The 19,718-nt window shown below is 43.5% G+C and overlaps 1 protein-coding gene across 1 annotated transcript in view; it reads left to right on the plus strand.

Moving 5' to 3' along the window:
* The window catches only part of LOC107108207 (cytosolic phospholipase A2 epsilon-like), a 91,414-nt gene extending 73,343 nt beyond the window's left edge, over window positions 1-18,071 (plus strand). Inside the window, exons 15-20 of the mRNA XM_015408612.1 lie at window positions 4,628-4,765; window positions 7,193-7,300; window positions 7,952-8,140; window positions 9,188-9,357; window positions 14,966-15,152; window positions 17,643-18,071. Of these exons, the coding sequence (XP_015264098.1) occupies window positions 4,628-4,765; window positions 7,193-7,300; window positions 7,952-8,140; window positions 9,188-9,357; window positions 14,966-15,152; window positions 17,643-17,851 (1,001 nt within the window). The 3' untranslated portion in view covers window positions 17,852-18,071. The remainder of the gene's footprint in view (window positions 1-4,627; window positions 4,766-7,192; window positions 7,301-7,951; window positions 8,141-9,187; window positions 9,358-14,965; window positions 15,153-17,642) is intronic.
* Window positions 18,072-19,718: the final 1,647 nt, after the last annotated feature.

Genomic DNA, 19,718 nt, shown 5'->3' on the forward strand with positions numbered 1-19,718 from the left:
TGTGAACACTTTTCTGTTTTATCTGGTGTACCTTTATTGAACTTCCCTCTTGTTTGTTTTTAATTATTGGTGATACGTATATTTTAAAAGTTTATTTTAATGTCTTTTAAATTGTTTGCTGCCTTGAGGACCCTAATTGGGCAGACGGGTGGCATACAAATGCTTTAAATAAATAACAACTCATTATTTCACAGTGGCATCAGAATTGACACTGTTGTCTCTCCCCAGAGAATTCTGGAAGCTAATAGTATCTCTTTGAGAGTGGACCATTTTAATTTGGCCTCTTTACTCCATTGGAGGAGGAGGCAGCAATAATACCTCCTGTGCCTTCAGCAGGCAGTGATCTGATCATGACATTGTCTTCAACTCTAACCCCCTCACCATAATGCAGTACAAAAAAGTATGCATGCAGTGGATCCACAATATGCCTATATATGGGCCCCCAGTGCAACTGTGGACAGACCCATGGTTATCATGGCAACCAAGAAGTCCTGAGGATATCCAGACAAGATGACCTTCATATGAAAATAAAGTCTATTAGGAACAAACACTCTAGGAGTCTTCAGCACCAGAGCTGCAATTACTCCCACCAGTCTAGCCAGGGTGCTCCCTGTCAAGCTTGATGAACAGTAGACCAGAGGGACTTCTAACTTGTTTCTGGTACCCAGACCAAGGAACATAAATCAGTCCTGGCCACTGTCTACACTGGGTAACTGGAAGAAGTCCCCAACTTTTTAGAGCCTGCAGGCACCTTTGGTATTCTGACACAGTGTCGTGGGTGCAGCTGCAAAATGGCTGCCATGAAATGTTTACTGCAGGAGGCAGAGCCAGCCACAAAAAGGCTGCCACAGCTTACCTTCAGTCATACAGAGGAGATCCTTGCACTGTGGTGGCAGCTGCTGCCAAAGCAATGTTTTTTTAAAAAAATTTGTAGCACTGGTCGATCAGAAGCCTTGTTGGGCAAAACCCCTACCTGGCCCCACCCACTTTCTAAAACGCTTGGCGGGGGCTAGGATTTGAGGAGGGCATGCATTTTGTTATCCTGAATTTTTAGGCCTCTCTTTACTATTTGGGGATTTTTCCCATGGTTTTTTCCCCCTCATGCAGGATCTGGAAAATTCAGGAACATTTAAACAAACAATCACCGATCCCTATTCCCCACCTGCTAGAGGAAGCAGAAACACAGAGAGAGAGAGAGAGAGAGAGAGAGAGAGAGAGAGAGCTCCTCTTGCTACACAGCTGTTTGGTGGGATCTCTCTTCCTTTATATTAATTCCTATGGATGATAGAGAGGCCAGGTCTACTAACCATAGGAAATAATTGGCCCATTATTTCGTATGGATGCTAGAGAGGCCTGGTCTACCTGTAGAAACTCATGTAGCCATGTGGTCATTATTTCTGGTAGATAAACCTGGCCTCTCTACCAACCACAGGAAATAATGATGCCATTATTTCCTATGGATGGCAAACCTAAGCTGGAGGTTGTTACTTGATGTCTCCAGTCCCTTTGAATTTTAAAGGGTCATTATTTTCTATGAGGGTAGACCAGGCCTTCGATTTGGGAGACAAGGTCCTCCCATAGAGAAAATACTAATCTTTAAAATGTAAAGGGAGAGAAATCCTACCAAAGAGCTGTTTGGCAGACCAGCTTTCTCTGTCCCCCTTGGCTCCTGGCCCCTGAAACACTCCCAAAATTTGAGAAGAACATTTTTTTTTGTTACTCCTGGAATTTGGGAGTGTTTATTCCATTTCATATGTTCCAAGCCAACTTGAAACAGTTAATTTCCAGTTTATTTTTGGCTCATTTATATGTGAGTGCATGACCCCAGTTTCAATACCCAAGAGTAGGTTTCATCCAGCCATGTTTCAGTCGAACATGTCAGATCAATATGCTCATCTCTAATTTAATAGTAGAGCAAAGATATCTTACTTTTCACAGACCTGGCATTTGACAGAGTCAAGATCACAGCAGAAGAAACAGGAGTCAACTTGTTTATTTGCCCTTGGATGGGACGGAAATCATACCTAGGAAGTGCTGATCATGTCTCCACCTGTTTTGATCCTCACTAATTCTCCCGCTACCATACCTCCCACTCCCACACATCAACAGAATATTATTTTGCATCACAGAAACTCAGCATAAAATTATTTTAATAAGTAGAGTGATGTGACATTCCTGAATAGGCCACTTCAAAAAATTTCTAAACTGGGACACCCCCCCAAGGTCACCTTATGAGCAGGAATTTATTTAGGGGCAAGTGGGGACCCACAAGAAACTTGCTGGGAGGGGTCATTCCTCAACCTTTGCTTCGTTCCCTCACCTCCCTTTCCCTCGCACAACTTCCATATCAGTTCCCCCCCTCTTTCTCCCCCACCCCCATCTCTGGCAATCCTCTCACTCCCTTTTCCCCCTTCACCCTTGTATGTCAATCTACCCCCTCTCTAACTCCCCAACCTTCTCAATGCCCCCCCTCTTTCCTCCATGCAGCCCCTGCCGCTTCCCAGCAGCATTTAAAGCCTTGCTTTAAATACTGCTGGGGAGAGTGGGGGGGGGGAGGTTGCGCGCACTTCCTTTCCAAGCCCTGAATTCAGCAACCCCTGCCAAACCAGGGGTCTGGCAACCATATCTGCATCAAACCCCTGGGAACCCCCACTCTGGCTGCAGAGCTACCAGAGGCCCCACCAATGGTAAGTACCCCAGGGTGGTGGTGGTTTGCCCGCTCTAGGGCCCCCCACTTGCCAGCTGAAATCTGGCCGGCGGGGGAAACCCCAGCCCCAAAGTGCCTGGATTGGGCCGACATGCCCAGCACAATGACATCACTTCTGGGTGACGTCATCACGATGCACGTGTGAAAATCCCAGACTAGGTGCTTCTCCCCCCTGGAAAAAGGTAGGAGACTGGGCAACTGTGGTGCCTGCACACACAACATTTTTGTTTTGAGAACATTTAAACCTCCTAATGTATTGCTTTAAGATTTTTCTGCAAACCTGGGGGTTCCTCCAAGTTTAGAGAAAAATCTCCTTTCTGTTAGATATCTACAGATGGTTGCCACATTTGAGAAATAGGTATATAGATAGAATCAGTTTGGGACTTAAAATTACCAAGCCAGTGACTAAAGCATGATACAAGATAAACTTGACAGGAAGGCAAAATGGTTTTTAAAACAGCAGTGGTTTATTTTGTTGTGTGTGTGTGTGTGTATTTATGGTAACATGTAACAACTGTGGTAAAGGATTCAGTTTTATAAACTATACATACCAAGAAACTGTATCCTAGAAATGTTAACAAAACTTTGCTTCACAGCCCTCATGGTTTCAAATCAACCCAGTAATTGTCACAGTCACACCCAATTCCTGGCCACTATAAGAAGATCTAATGAAAAACCCTTGATACTTACAATGGCACATATTCCTCTCTCACACTCCTTCCAGAGTATTTATTCATTTAGAAAATTTCTGTACTACTTCTCCAGAGAACCTGCTCAAGGAGGCCTACAAAGTAGGCTGTCTGAGGGTGAGCAGAAGCCCCCCCAAATTGGGGGATCCCTTGCCTGAAACTGGAGAATGGCAACCTACAACTGATCTCCAAGCGGCAGAGATCAAGAAAATGGCTGCTTTGGAGGTTGCTCTCTCTGGCAATATACCCCACTGAAGTCCCTCCCCTTCCCAAAACTCACCCACCTCAGGCTTCAGTGCCAAAATCCCCAGCTATTTCCCAACCCATGCTGGGCATCTTGTTCTAGGCTCTGTTTACAACCTTCTAATCAGGGCTATTTTTGGGCAGGAACGCACAGGAACGGAGTTCCGGCTGGCTCCTGAGTTGGCCATGCCCAGCAGGAACTCATTAGCATAACAGGCCACACCTAACAGCAGAAACTCATTAGGATTGGCTACATTAGGGGTGTGTGGCCTAAAATGCAAAGAAGTTCCTGCTACAAAAAAAGCCCAGGGTTTTGACAACAAAGTAAACAAAATAAGAAGCAAAAGGTGGGTGTGGCTGGATGACCACACTTCTGGTAACATGGGTGTGTGTGGCCTAATATGCCAATGAGCTGTGCTATCAGAGGTGTGGCCTAATATGCTAATGAGTTTAGGGTTGCCAAATCGATTTGGGCCGGTTTGTTTTCCCCTCAAATGGCGTGGCCCCGCCCCCAGCGTCCGATGTCACTTCCGGGTGACGCGGACGCGGGTTTTCCCCCGGGCCCCAATTCCACGGGAGCAGGAATCGGGGCTCGAAACCGGGGGGAATTCCGCCCCCCGGGGGCATTTGGCAGCCCTAAATGAGTTTCTGCTGTTGGGTGTGGCCTATTGTGCTAATGAGTTCCTGCTGGGCTTTTTCTACAAAAAAAGCCCTGCTTCTGATGAAAGAATATGTGAATGGGAGTTGTCCTTTACCTGTGTGGAATTCTCTTTGAACAGTAGGAGAAAGAGTGCTGTGTTATTTCACCCCATGTTCTGCAAGTGCTTCCATTATCTTTTAAAAGCTGGAGTTCCTTTTTTGCTCCAGTAGCAGCTGTTCTTTCCTGAGAAGGCAAAAAGAAAATGAAACACCTGCATTCTGTGTGCCCATTTCAGTTTCATTATAGAGAACCACTACATATTAAAACTCAATTTTGCTCTATTTACAGAATGGCTGGAATTCACTCCTTATGAAGTGGGATATTTAAAATATGGAGCATACATTCCTTCAGAGCATTTTGGTAGCACATTCTTCATGGGGCGACTGATGAAGAAGCTTCCAGAAATTCGGATCTGCTTCATGCTAGGTGAAATTTATTATATCAGTTGTTTAAACAAAGTAGGGCTAGCCTGAAAGCATGTGGCAGAATTTAGTGGCTTGTGCTTGGAGATTTTCTTCCAGTTTGTCATCTAAACTGTAGCAGGTTTTTTGGAGCATCTGCAAAACATTGTTTCCAAATGTCCATTTCCTGCCCCCCCCCTTTGCTGCAATGTGTCCTCAAAGTGGTTTGATACAACAGTTTTGGGAAGATCACAGTCAAAGAGCTTTTGGATTCTGAGTGGGTGGGAAATTTTGAAAGTCTTGCCCAAACTAGTGCCCTTTTTCTTGCCTCAGTACCCAAAGCCACTGTTCCCCTCCCATTACCGTAGGGCTTTTGGTGGCTTTTTTATTTGATAGATTACTATAGCACAATAACATTAAATGATCCATTGACATAATCTACTAGTGCCTCTAACTTTCTAGTTTTTGTCTTTTTAAAGTAAATCTCTAGCCATCTTTATTGTATAGATGTAAGGGAGCACCTTTTTCTTTATATCTCTACAATGAAATGGGATAGATAGGCAGTTTTATTAAATGGATGGTGGGAATTCAGGGGACCTAGTTAGTAGATCATGGGAAAAGATAGCTGTCCTGTTACTGAATTATAGTAATCTAGCAACTGATTTTTTTTTTTTAAGCCAGGGAAAGTCCTCCAGTATATGTGTGGGAAAATGGCAGCTGAAGGGGAAAGTCTGAGACAAGGAAAGTGTGGGGAAAACGTTTATGTGGACCATCTTTTGTCAGTGTGAATGCCTTTGCATTTTCAGTGGCAATGGAAGCAGCCTTCATTTTTGCCACCATGCAACACTTGCTTATAATTCTCTATATGTTTGCATTCATTTTGCTCTTTCAAGGACCAGCACAGCTACTACAAGGACAGTAGCTGAACTGAATTATGCATGCCATTTTTCAGAGATATGAAGGCCTGGGGAAAAGGGGGGAGGGGAGATTTGGTAGAATTTTTGCCCCATTTTTTTCCTGTGGCGATTCCTCTCCCCAATGGTAAAATAAGGAAATGTGGGGGAATGCTGAAAAACCTCCTCTGGACTATTTTTCTCATTTAGAATGAGTAACATGCATCTTAAAACATGGTTCTTCTCACTCAAAACATATAGCATGAAAAGAGCTGAGGACTTCTTCAGTTTTTCCAATAGAAAAAATTGGGAATTTTTTGGGAGCACAGAAAAAGCTTCTATGGATTTCTTTCTTTTGGAATGAGTGAAATGAAAGACAAAATTTTACTTAAGACGCATAGTACGAAAAATTATTTAAGAAAACCTACAGCATTCAATGATGATCATTCCCATGTATACTGTAGGCACAATATTTTTGGCTGAAATAAAAATAATTTTGGCAACAATTAAAATGATATAGTGTGTTTAATAATAATACATTGCTAAAGAAATCAGTTTTTTCAGCATTATAAAGTTTAACTTAACTTCCAGATATGCTGGTAGTCCTACCTATTTTGACTTACCAAGAGTGTTTCTGTCAAAATAACACATTTCTTTTATTTCTACAGACTTTATTCTCCACCTTCAACTTTAATTTTTTCCTACCTCTAAGATGGCAAAACTTAAGATGGAAAACTATGGTAGCATAGGGTGCAGAGGTTTACAAAGCTTTCTTAACTACTGGGTCTCATTTTCTTATAGAAAATGATAGCCAGATGCAAAGTAAGACAGGGCTGCTGTACCTTTAATAATTGTGAAGACAAAGAAATGTTGGCAGATGAAGCTCAACAAGTGTTTTCCCAGCTGCAGTTCCCTCTTCTGCAAGCTTATTAAAGGTGCAGGAGCTCTATCCTCTCTTTCATCTAGCTGTTTTTAATCATGACCTCCTGTCAGTGTTGGGCATTTTGGACCAGTTTATCTTGATCATAATAAAATGTTGGAGAAGTCTGGAAGCAGCACTTTGGATTTGGCTGGATGGCTGGTTTAGGGTGTGGGATACTGGCTGAAGTTGTCACAGACCTGACGCTACATAACACATTTTCCCAGCTGATGCCATATTTTATGCTGCAGGATGTTTATGTGAATTAAAATTCTAGAACAGTGATACTCATTCAGGGGCTCAGAAGCCACATATGCTTCTTTGACAAGCCACTTGTTGGTCTTCTGAACACTGTTCCTCAATGAGACCCCTGCTCTGTGTTTCAGGAAAGTGGGCAAGGCCCTTGCCCATTGGAGTTTGTGGTTGGCAGGTGGAGGAATGGGCAAGCTGCAAGCATCCCAGTCTTGCAGACCTCATACCAGGCATCGAAGTAAATGCGATGGTGGTAATTAAAAGTGTGGCTTTCCATGAGTCACGTAATGTACCCCTTTTCTAGAAGAGGAAGAAAAAAATCTCCACTTGTCTAATACTTGTATATATTTTCTTTTATCTTCTATTTCTAAATATCTTCTACTCACAGGAATGTGGAGCAGCATATTTTCATTAGATTTCATGTATTTTTGGAATTTGTCCAGTAGCTCTGAAGACTTTTGGAACAAGTGGACACAAGACAGAATAGAAGACATTGGTAACAGGACTCCTTCTGACCTTTTCTGTTTTTAAATTAGTATTGTGCCACACCCTTGTTTGAAAACACTGGTCACATAAATAACTAGCTTGTTGTAAAAAGAGACTAGGCCCTCTACATGGGACCCCTCCATGCGTTGGCTGAACATGTGGGGAGGAACAGTGGGCACATGAGTGAATTGGGTCTTCCTTCCACCTCTGCATGATAACAATGCATGGTGTGAATGTGTGGAGAAAAGGTTTGTGCATATACTCCTTCCCTGTGATTGAAGATTCAGGTTTCTTAATTTTGCTGATCATGGGGATGGGGCATAGGCACAGACACTTCTCTGGGTAGCCACCATTCTCATGAACGAACTGGTGATCATGTGGAAGCAGAGGACAGAGCCAACACAGTCATGCTGACCTATTCAGTCAAGGCATGGAGGGGTTGTGTGTTCAAGGCTAGAATATAGCCTTGTATGATTGTATTGTTATGTCTTTGACAGCAAAATAGCCTTGGCACTTGAGGCCTTTTAAATGCAGGTGATGGGAATAAAACCTGGGACTTCTGTATGTGATGTATGTTCCTACTGACTTACAAGGTTATGCCTGTGACGCTAACTTGTTGGTCCCCATGAAAATGAGTAACCATCCTTTCTATCTTACACAGATGACTCTATTGTACCTTCAAGGCCTCATGAACTGGAAACTCGGGCTGTCTGTTCTCAGGGCCAGCTTTCTAAAATTCTTCGAGAAGTATTAACGGGACGTCCAACAATAGCAGAATATCCCAGTTTCTTAAGGGGCTTCCACATGCATGATGAATACTTGGAAAATAAACAGTTTTCTACATGGAAAGGCATAGTAATACATCTTGATGCATGGAGATTTTTAGTCAGATGTAGGCGATGCACTCAGTTCTCTAGTTGCCTCTGTTCATAACCCTTTCAACATTTTACAGACTGAAAAGGGCAAATTGTTCTCTGTCAAGTGAGCAGAGGCTTGTGTGGAGGAAATATAGTGAGTGTGGCAGTGTATTCCATCAGAGATATTTTGGAAGATTAATTTCAGAAAGTGCAGGGCTTTTTTTTTCTGGGGAAACATGCTGGAACAGAGTTCTGGAAGCTCTTTGACAAAATCCTTTTAAAAGACCATGAGTTTTCAGTATACAGATTGAAAACTTAATTTCCCTCTTGAGAATTCTAGCGCCTCTTTTTCAAAAAAAAAAAAAAAAAAAGCCCAGAGAAAACCTATCTCCCTTTATGGGACAAAACAGATCAAAACAGGTGGACAACCAATGTGAAGCTGCACACAAAAGGATTGTTTTATGTCTCTGCTTTCACAGCATCTGGGAGATAAAGGCCATTATTAATTACAAATTCATTATAGACCTGCAGCTTAGACATGTGGGTAACATTAAATAGGTACGTTTGGAATGTACCTCAGGGCCACTGGCTCGGGGCAGGTAAAGTCACCATCCCTTCAGTGTATAAAGTAATGCTATTTTTTTATAAAAACAAAAACCACTTGCTGGGTTGTTTCTGCATGAGCCAAAAGCAACACCTAAGCTTGGTCAATCCACAGGCCCCCTACACTGCTCAATGAGAGTGTCTGATGTGGCTCATCCATATTGCCTTTCATGCCTGGTGAGCACTCTGAGGGATGTAGATCATGAAAGGTCACTAGACTAGATCCTCTCCTTAGTCCATGAGGTAATCTTATTCAAGCTGCAGACTTGAGATAGGAGAAAAATTTCATGCTCTCCAGCAAGGGAATAGTGTGAGTCATTCCCCTCTCCCAAACTCAGTGCAGTAGTACAAGAAGTTTGGGAGGCAGAAGATAGTACTTCTTTATTTTTGTCGCATAGAAGCTTATTGGAAGCTGACCTGCACATTTTCCTTTTCAGATTCTGTGCTAGATTCCCACCCTAACAAACTGATGGAAACAGCAGAGCAGTCTCTGTCTCTGGTAGATACTGGTTTCTTCATCAACACCAGCTATCCACCCCTTATGAAACCTGAGAGGAAAGTGGATATTATACTACATTTAAATTACAGCGGGGGCTCCCAGACCTTGGTAAGAAGAGCAAATTATCCCTGCCTTTCTTCTGGCAGCACCAATGCAGTTTCTTGATATGAATAAATTTCTCTTCTGTCCCTATCTGGCACTTGTTTATTTACCTGTACAGTGTCTTCAGGTTTTAAATGCAGCTTATTCAGATTTGTTTCATGCAGACTTTGGCTTACTGTGGCACCCCTTGCTGCCACAGGAGGAACTAATACCCACCTTTTGTCAAGTCAAAGATTTGATGAATGCTCCTCCCTCCCTTCTCGTGGCTTAGTCCCGCCTCCCTGATGGCCCTGCTCGAAGGGGAGAGTAAGATGGTGGCCGCTGGCAGCCCTGGGAAGTATTGTGGCCACGTGTTGGCTTTCCCCAAAGGGGGCTTTTGTGATTGTGTTTGTGGCTGGGGAATGCTTTGAACTGGCGGGCTTTTTGCTGTGAATGTGTGAAAACTGTACAATGCTTGTGCTAACATTGCATGAGGCCATTGTCTTAGATTTGTGTCTGCTTAGTGCAGACTGCCCCTCCAGGGGTCTTTTGGCCAGCTCCAGGGAGCCCCCACCACAGAGAGATGTCCCCCTCATCACAGAGAGTCAAAAGGAAAAAACTTCTACACTTTACAGACATGCCCAGCCTCCCCTCTGTAATCCCCAGAGTGAAACATTAGTGCAGTTTTAGTGCAGACTGGCCCCTCTTCTCCAGGACCCCCTGTGGAGCCCCAGCCCCACCGAGACAGAACCAGGGGACTTCCACCCCACCCCCCTGAAAGCCCCACAGAGCAAAAGCAGCTGGTTTGTGGCAAAGGAAAAAAGTGTCCTTTTAAAAAGTACTACTGTGCAGCATTGGCCCCTGTAGGAGAGGTCCTGTTCTGCCAGGAGCTGATAAGGAGCCAGGCAGAGAGAGAGAGCCCCTTCCCCCCCACACACACAGAGGAAAAAAGTTGAAACACGCACACAGAGAGAGGGGGGGCAAGGAAGACCCCCCAGCAGAGAGAGTCAGTTCAACCCCCCCTCAACCCACTACTTACCAAGAAAACAGGGAGAGCAGAATGCCAGCCCCCCCCAAACTCCCCACCAACACACCCCAAAACACACCAACCCCCAGTTTCCATCCTTTTAAAAAAGAATAAAGAGTACAAAAGCAAACTTTCCTCCAGGGCAAAAAAAATGCTGTTAAAAAGCTATTTCTGACTGTGCGTGTTCCTAGCAGGCAGAGAGTGTGAGAAAACACCTGCAGTGCATGCAGGGAGCAGGGAGGCAGGGCCACACACTCATTTAGCCAATTGCAGACTGTTAGTTCAAACACAACCAACGACAGCTCTTGCTTTCCCAGCCATGGAACATTTAACCCCCCCCCTGTCATATTGCTGATAGACAGAGAAACATGTGCACTTTCTCCTCTGCCCCCCAGCCCCTCCCTGCCCCTGCTTGCATGCAACAATCTCCAGGCTTGCCCTCCAAAGCAGCATACACAAACAGTCCCCTCTCCAAAGCATCTTCAGCTATCACAGCCTGATAGGCTGTCAGAGAGAGAGACACACGTGCTTTGCCTGGAGAAACAACACAGAGTGGCCTGTGAAGATATGAATCCCCCCTCCTTTGCAGAAAAACGTTCTTTGCCAGGAGTCTCCCAAAGCATTTTTGAGACAGCGAAATGTTAAGGAAAGAAACGAGAAAAGAATAGTGGGGTGGGTTTTTTTCCTCAGGCAGCCTCTCTGAGAGGTGGGGGCAGTTTTGTACCATCCAGTCTGTTTTTTTCTCCCACCACCAATCCCTGCAAGGTAGGACATGGGAGGTCATCACTTTTTGTCTTTAAAATGCCATGGAATTTTGCTTGCAAGGAGGATGTACAAGACGAGCAGCAGTGCTAGTTTTTTTTAAGGTGCTGTTGGACTCTTTTTTCATGCAATGTGTGCATGAAATGTAAAGGTTTTGAATACAAAATAAAATCAAAAGCTGTTGTATAAAAATAACAAATTTAAAGTCCCTTTGTATGTGCAGAGGGATGACTATTCTATAACATACTGCTTCAGTCAGAGATTGTACTTCTGGGCATCCCAAAGAAGCCCAACGCCATCCAAACCTAAGCAGACATAAGATTTGAAGATAATTAACAAAAGAATCCTTTCACTTCTAACAGCTTTCTCAACAGTAAAACCCCTGAAGTTCTTGAAAATGCAATGGAAGTTTGGGGAACGCTAGTGCAGACAGCCACAACCAAAAACTAACTTTTAAAAGATTAGGACCTAATGAATTACTTGTACCAATGTTTGTTGTTTTTTAAACACAGTGGAGAAGAAAGTTATGTCGTGATCCCACCCCCACATGTGCTATAGCTACTTAAATCTTCTATATAGCCCCGTGTATGCCAACAAGGTCCAGGTTGTACCATAACCTTCCTTCTGAGTTTTTTGTGTAGGAAACTCGAATGCTCAGTGCTGTTTGGCATGACTTTCATGCCTTTTCTGAAGTACTTTTCCCGAGACACGGCTCCATTGTTCCTGTTCTGTAACTTCCAGGTCCAGAAAACTACATGCTAGGCAAGGCAAGAGGAAATGCAATTGCCACCTTCTTCCCATCACACAGAAATTACACAACTCTGCACAGTTTTAACTCTGTGTGCTGCATGATTATCACTACAGTACCTGCTTGTATTTTCAATAGGAAAAAAAGGAACTTGAAAAAGGAAGGTTGCTTGAACTATTAGAATTCCCCTTCACACTCACACCCCCATTTCCTGTGATAGGTTCTATGTACAGAGCCCCTGTAATGATAGATTCTCTTCAGGATCCTAGCGCTCCCATTGGTTCTTGCTAGGATCCACGGGGGCTATTGTTGTAGACCCAAAGGTCCGTGAGTCCTGTAGACCGCATGGCCTGGCACACATTGTCGTGGCCATCTTAATACATAACAATTTATATATGTATAACAAGGGTCTCTATGGAGAAGTTTGTCTATACAATTTTCTTTAAATCTTGTTGTAGACTTGGTTATTGTTTCAGTGTCAAGCTTTGCTACATTTAGCCAATTGTCCCCATTTGCACCACACTAATTTTCTGTGTGTGTATGTGTGAGGGGGAATTCTAATCATTCAAGCAACCTTCCTTTTTCAAGTTCCTGTGTCTGTGTGACAGAGTGTTGGACTGGATGGGCCGTTGGCCTGATCCAACATTGGCTTCTCTTATGTTTAAAGCGGCTTACATCATTCTCCTCTCCTCCATTTTATCCTCACAACACCCCTGTGAGGTAGGTTAGGCTGAGTGTGTGTGACTGGCCCAAGGTCACTCAGAAAGCTTCTATGGTAGAGGGGGTATTGGAACCTGGATTTCTCAGATACTAGTCTGACACTTTAACAATTACACCACACTGGCAGGCATAACTCATCAGAGAATAAAGCTAAAATACACCAAATTGGCCACCAGCTTCAGGATGATTGTGGGAGTTCTGTGGCCAAAATTGAAAAACAAGGGGAAATCCTGGCCCAGGTGAGACAAACGACCACCACACCATGCTATTTGCAACTACAGGTAAGGGTGTCTGCAGCTGGCCATTAACCCCAGAATGATGATGGAAGTTACAGTGACAAAAATGAAGAAACTGGAACCAAGTTATCTTCACGACAGACAACATGTAATAAGAGAGCTTTTAAGCAACCTGCCTGTAATTAAGCATGTGCCTCTAATACTCAATCACCAACTCGCCATGGAAGGTTGCTGGGTGACATACTCTCAGTCAGACCTACCTCACAAGGCTGTTGTTAGGATAAAACGGAAAACAGGAGAACAACGCAGCTTTGGGTCCCCACTGGGGAGAAAGACAGGGTATGGTATTTGTTATAAATCTAATTTTAATGACATTTTAAAAATTATGTCAATTGTCATATAGCACAGTAGACTTTACAAAGGGCTATCAGATCTTCTACCTGTACAATAATGATTAACAATGGGGAAATATTAACTATTCCCCCCTTCTGTTCATAATATTAACAAAGGTGTACCACTATATTTCATTTAAGTACATTCGTCACCAAGCAGAATAGGGATGGGCAGGTCTTGAGATCAAGAAGTGAAAATGTGTGTGTGTGTGTGGAAGAATTAGGTGAAGGGAGACAGAAATTAATGAGAAACGAGGGAGAGAAATTAAGAGAGGGAAAAGTTGTTTTATCTTGCTGCAACACCATAACTACTGATTTGCAAGATCTGGCTGATCTGGGTGAAGGAAAGGGAGACTGGGAGAGAGAAAGCTAGATTATTGGAGAAAATACCTGGAGGCTGGCAGTTCCTGTAACAGCTCTCAGCATCATGGCTCAGTTGTTAGGCTTACTAAGCATGATTGCTTCAGTCTTGGAAGAACGGAAGTGTAGCGATTCTAGCATGCTTTTTGCTATGCTAAGACATCATAAAATCTCAGAGTTAGAAGGGGCCATACAGGCCATCTAGTCCAACCCCCTGCTCAATGCAGGACCAGCCTAGAGCATCCCTGACAAGTCTTTGTCCAGCTCTGCTTAAATATTGCCAATGAGGGGGAGCACACCACCTCCCGAGGCAGCTGATTCCACTGTTGCACAACTTTTACTGTAAAAAAGTTTTCCCTAATATCCAGCCGGTACCTTCCTGCCTTTAATTTAAACCTATTATTGCAAATCCTATCCTCTGCTGCCAACAAGAACAGCTCCCTGCCCTCCTCTAAGGTCAAATCTGCATTTGTCTTTCCCACCAGTGTCCCAGCCTTCTGACTCCGTCTTCAAAAAAACTGTCTACATTTGCTTTTGTTTTCAAACTTCAATTGTGCAAGTATACTTCCACATGTCTGCATGTTTATTGCACTCTCGTGGTGGCTCCTCTGTAATTGCGCCTCCGCACCGCTGTAAAGGAATCTTCTCCAAACAACATTCAAACAAGCACAGAGAAAGACGGCATCACAGAACCGTGAAACTAATTTAAAAATGCAAATGCAGATTCGACCGAAGTGACAGCCCTTCAAATACTTCAAGAGAGCAATCATGTCCCCTCTCAACCTTCTCCAGACTGAACGCTCCCAAGTCCCTCAGCCCTTCCTCATAGGGCTACCCTGCACCCCTAGTGGCTGCAGCCAGAACAGCATTTTATTATTTTTTTTAAAAGACCTTTGGCTGAAGGCAGCAGGATGGTACAGGCCTTGAGGGCCTCCTTCAAAGGTCTTCCTCAAGCTGTACCTGGGGCGGTATGCACTCCCCACACCTCCGTGGTACACCACTGCTCGCTTTTTCTAATTTCAGCATTGGAAACTACATATGTCCACTAGGGCTTCCTGAACGCTTGCATTTTGTGAAAGTTGCATTTTGTGAAAGTGTGGCTTGTTGCACTGTGCTTAATGATGCCATGGCAATGAGGAGAGGAGTGTCATCTGCTCCATCTCCTGAGTGTGGGATGGTGATGGAGACTACCCTGACAAATCCACCACTTAAGGCCACTGCCTTAACTCACCTCTTTGTAGATCTGGTTGTATGCCCATCACCATCAATAATTAATTCCTTCACTATGTGCAATCTAGAACTATTAGACATGGAAATATACTTTACATAATTACTTGGCATGTCTCTAGTTTTGTCTTGTAATTCATTTTTTATTGATTTATTTCTTTAGAATCTGGACCAGTTTGCAGAATATGCCTCAAAGCAGGGGATCCCATTTCCCAAAATAGAGATCAGTGAGGAAGATAGGGAAAATCTGAAGGAGTGCTATGTGTTTGATGATGCAGAAAATTCAGCTGCTCCCATTGTGCTCTTTTTCCCACTGACAAATGATACCTTCAAAAAATACAAAGCACCTGGTAAGTTTTGAAAAGCCATTGATCTATCCAACACCAAAACAATTAGTCATACCCCATTCTCTCAAAAAAAATATTGTCTATGTCTTGTACAATACATTCTGATATTTCTTTAATTAAAGAGCTATTCTTAAATCATAGAGATCTGAGGAAAATGCAATAGTTAAGCAAGATCAATAATAACAGCAAATCCAGGTAATGGACTATACCATTATGTTTCTTTTCTTTTTTTTTAATCCCCTGCGAGCAGGGTAGCTTTATTATTTTTTGTTACACCTAAAGACTACAGAAAAGAAAAAGGGAAGGGAAAAGTTACCCCGGAATAAAGGACAGAAAATAAAAAACCCACACTATAACTAAAATCCCAAGAGTTATTCACAGTATTCTGTTAGTATTCAAAATTAAAAAAAACTTTTCATTTAAGTCAATGTAATCGGAATTAATGCCCATGTTAGTATTCTTCTTCTTCATCTTCTGAGTGTACAAAGAGTTCTTTCATCTTCATCTTTGTTTGCCAATTTTAAGTCTCTGAAGAGTTACTTTTGTCTTCTAATCCGCAAATCATACGCTTCTTTGGCCTCGCCACCTGTTGCTCCCTGGTCTCCGTCCGTATCTTCTGGGATATCCGCTCCGCCCCCTCCTTCTTGCTGCTCTTCTTCCTTCGATCCGAAGAACCGCTTCAACCATTCCTCTGCTTTGAAGACCGAGTCAATTTTTTCCCTTTTGTCTCTATATTTGAACACGACACCCTCCGGAAAGTTCCAAGAATATGAAATTTGGTTGATCTGCAAAGTTGAAGTCAGCTCTTTATAGGCTTTTCTTTTCTCACGGACCTCGAACGGAGTATCTTTTAGAACCCTGATGGTTGTAGCTCCCAGTTGCAGGGGATTAACTGCTGTCTTCGGAGAAACTTGACGACAATTTCACCCGGCAGGTTGTTCCGTTTTATATATTTTGAGTAGGATCGATAGACCACCTCGATCTCTGCTTCCGCTTCTGCCGTTGCGCAGCCTATTGCCAGTGCGATGAGCTCTGCCATCATCTTTTTCAAGTTTTCTCCTTGCGATTCAGCTACCCCCTGAAATCTGAGTGTTTTGTTTGCTTTTTCCATCTGAAAGTTCAATAATCTTCGTTCTTGTAAATCCTGTCTCTGTTCAAGCAGACCAACCTTTTTTTTTACTTTTTTGGTATTGTGTACTGTCTCTTTAAGTTTTTCATCTGTTTGGATCGACTTTTTGACCAGCTCGGCAATTTGCTGCTGCTGCTTTGCTAGGCTCTGGTTGGATGCGGTCATCTGCTGGTTTATACCACCGAGTCTTTCGTTTATTGGCTTGAGCAGATCCGTTAGCATGGAGAGTAAATCTCCTGTCTCGTCGATCCTCGGACTCTGACCGCCCCGCCCAACTCTGCTTGGTTTCCCTCGCGTGCCGGCCATTTTCCAACTTTGTTTACACTAGAAGACCTCCTTCACTCTTCTTCGAAAAAGCGCTTAATTTTTTCTGCAAACACAGCTAAGTCTCTTGCACACTGTCGCAATCCTCTTCTTTCCTCCCCCCCTCTGTTTTCTTAACACCGTTCAGTTTGTTCACGTCTGGGGATCCTCCCCGATGCCGCTTTGCGATAGGTGGGGGGGGGAAGAACTCACTTTTTAAAAGACTTTTTCGCTTGACTCCTTCTCCGATTCATTGACTGTCTGCCTCCAGACTCCTCGTAGCTCTGTTAAGTCGCTAACCCTTGCTGCTTGTCCCGGCCGGCATCAGCTATGCTCGGTAAAACCGAGCCTCTCAGGGGGTGGACCGATTGGGGCAAAGGAGCGCCTCAATTCTCTGGCATTGCGCCATTGAAGAGGCCACCCCTCCAGCACCCTCAGCTTGGAGCCTTTTACTAAGGCTCACCTGGGGGTGTCACTTGAGGTGGCACCCCTCCAGCCCCACTGGAGCGCGGAATGCCTCCCCAGCGATAGGGGAGAGCGTACGCCATCGCCGAGCCATAGACCGGAAGTCCCCATTATGTTTCTTTAATATATTTATATATCATCCAACATAGGGCCATGGTGGCTCAGAGATTAAGATGCTGAGCTGCAAAACTGGAAGGTCTGTAGTTCGGCAGTTCAAGATCCTAGTGCCGTGGGATGGAGTGAGTTCCCGTCTCTGGCCCCAGCTCCGGCCAACCTAGCAGTTCAAAAGCAAGAAATTGCAAGTAGATAAATAGGTACCACTTCGGTGGGAAGGTAACAGTGTTCCGTGTGCCTCGGTGTCTAGTCATGCCAGCCACATGACCACGGAAACAGCGCTGGCTCTTTGGCTTGGAAACAGAGATGAGCACCGCCCCCTAGAGTTGGATTCGACTGGCTTTCAAGCAAGGGAAACCTTTACCTTATATCATCCAACGGCCACTGTTCCCAAAATATTTTATAACATATTTTAAAACAATTTCCAGCATTATCAAGATTAAAGTTTATTGCTGAAACTCACTTTGTTATTGTTGCTGTAGGTGAGGAACGCAATCCGACAGATATGAAAGAAGGCAACGCTGATGTCTCCAGCATCCTCTCCCCATTTACTACAAGGGAAGTCTCATTCTCAGAAGAGAATTTTGACAAACTGGTGAAACTGACTGAGTATAACATCCTGAACAATGAAGATAAGATTGTGGAAGCCTTGTGTTCAGCTGTGAAGCGGCGGAAACAACAGAAGCCATAAGCAGCTGGGCTGCTAAGCTTTAATCAATGTAATTGATACACTTATCAATAGAAGAATTAATTGCAGTAAAAATTAGCCTTGTGAGATCAGAATAGCTTACTAGTAGAGCACATGTTTTGTGTGCAAAGGTTTGCAGATTCTAACTTTGGTTAAAGGCACCCACTTCCCTGGCTTTCTGCAAAATATGCAGAACTGAATTATTTAAAAGGGCTTTTCTACACAGGCGATAGAGTCACATTGTGCTAAATGATTCACAAAATTGGTTGGATAAATTATTAGGGACTGTGGTCTATACTACTGTGTTTAGCTCACTGAAACTAGGATCTTACTATGTAAGTTTTGCTTCATTTAATGTGTCATGTTCATAGTTCTGTTTTGCTTCAGTTACGCTCTTAAATGTCTGATTGTTTCTGCAACCCTAATCATATTGTATTGTTTATTGAATGTCCTATCGCACTGATTGTACTGACTTAATCTGTGTAATCTGCCTAGAGTCAAAGTGAGAAAGGTAAACTATAAATAACATAAATAAATTAATAAATAAATAAAAAGAAGTAAGTTTTCAAAGACCTTTGAGTGAGATTTTAAGGAAACACGGCCAGTAAAAGTGACTATAGTGGGATGGATGGACCAATGGCTTGGCTCACTATACATCAGTGCCATATGTCATTGTTGATTCAAGGACAGATGTCTTAGTTCACTCTGCTATAGTATGGGGAGAATATAATGCATGACACATTCAAGGACTGTCATTTTCCGGCTTGTTTCCTGGCTTAGTTTACCAGTGCTTCCCCAGCCAGAGACCCAGGCCCATAGCCAGGTGTAAAGTAGTGGAGTTCCAGGTGTAGCATACTGAAATCAGCTCACATTTATTGATTACATTGGAATGAAAAGAGATAACTTAACTGGTACAAGGCTGGTTTATATTCGTGCACACACTTACACCCAACACCCCCCCCCCAATTCCCGTGATAGGTTCTATATACACAGCCCAGGTAACAATAGGTTCTCTTCAGGATCCTAACGTTCCCATTGGTCCTCGCTAGGATCCATGGTGGCCATTGTTCTACACCCGAAGGTCTGTGAGTCCGGTAGACCGCATGGCCAGGCACATGCGGTCGCAGCCATCTTAATACATAACAGCAGGATTTTGTGGATTGTGGGGTAATTTTTTTTTTGATGGGGCTGAAGTGCTCAGTGCAGAAATAAAAGTCAAAATTCTGAAGAGTATAACTCAGCTACTGTGGAATCAAGCCTTTTAAAATCAAAGCACAGAGGTTTCTGCAACTCTTAGCCCCACAGTGTGACAATAGCAGACTGAGAAAGGGGGGGGGAGAATAAATTTTCTGGTAGATGGTAGGCATGACAATGGAAATACTTATTTGGGTTTGGCCAGTAAACTCACTCTAATTTGTATTAAAACATAAAAACTTTGTTTACAAAAACAAAGAAGAAGAAGAGATTGGATTTATACCCCACCCTTCATTACCTAAAGGAGTCTCAGAGAGGCTTTCAAACTCCTTTCCCTCCCCCTCCCCACAACAGACACCCTGTGAGGTAGGTGGGGCTGAAAGAGCTCTGACAGAAACTGCTCTTTTTCAAGAACAGCTGTGCCAGAACTACAGCTTGCCCAAGGTCATCCAACAGGTGCAAGTGGAGGAGTGGGGAATCAAACCCAGTTCTCCCAGATTAGAGTCCGCGTACTTAACCACTACACCAAACTGGCTCTCAAAGGATAAACAACACATAGATGGGGAAAGAATGTATGCAGTTCAGCAAGGAATGTAAACCAAACCAAAAAACCTAGCTGGCTATTCTACTCACTACTTTTCCTATCAGGTGTATAGCTCTGTCACCTCAACTGGCA

This window comes from Gekko japonicus, unplaced genomic scaffold (genome assembly GCF_001447785.1).
Source record: "Gekko japonicus isolate JY-2015 unplaced genomic scaffold, Gekko_japonicus_V1.1 scaffold1710, whole genome shotgun sequence".
In the NCBI taxonomy this organism is placed as follows: Eukaryota; Metazoa; Chordata; class Lepidosauria; order Squamata; family Gekkonidae; genus Gekko; species Gekko japonicus.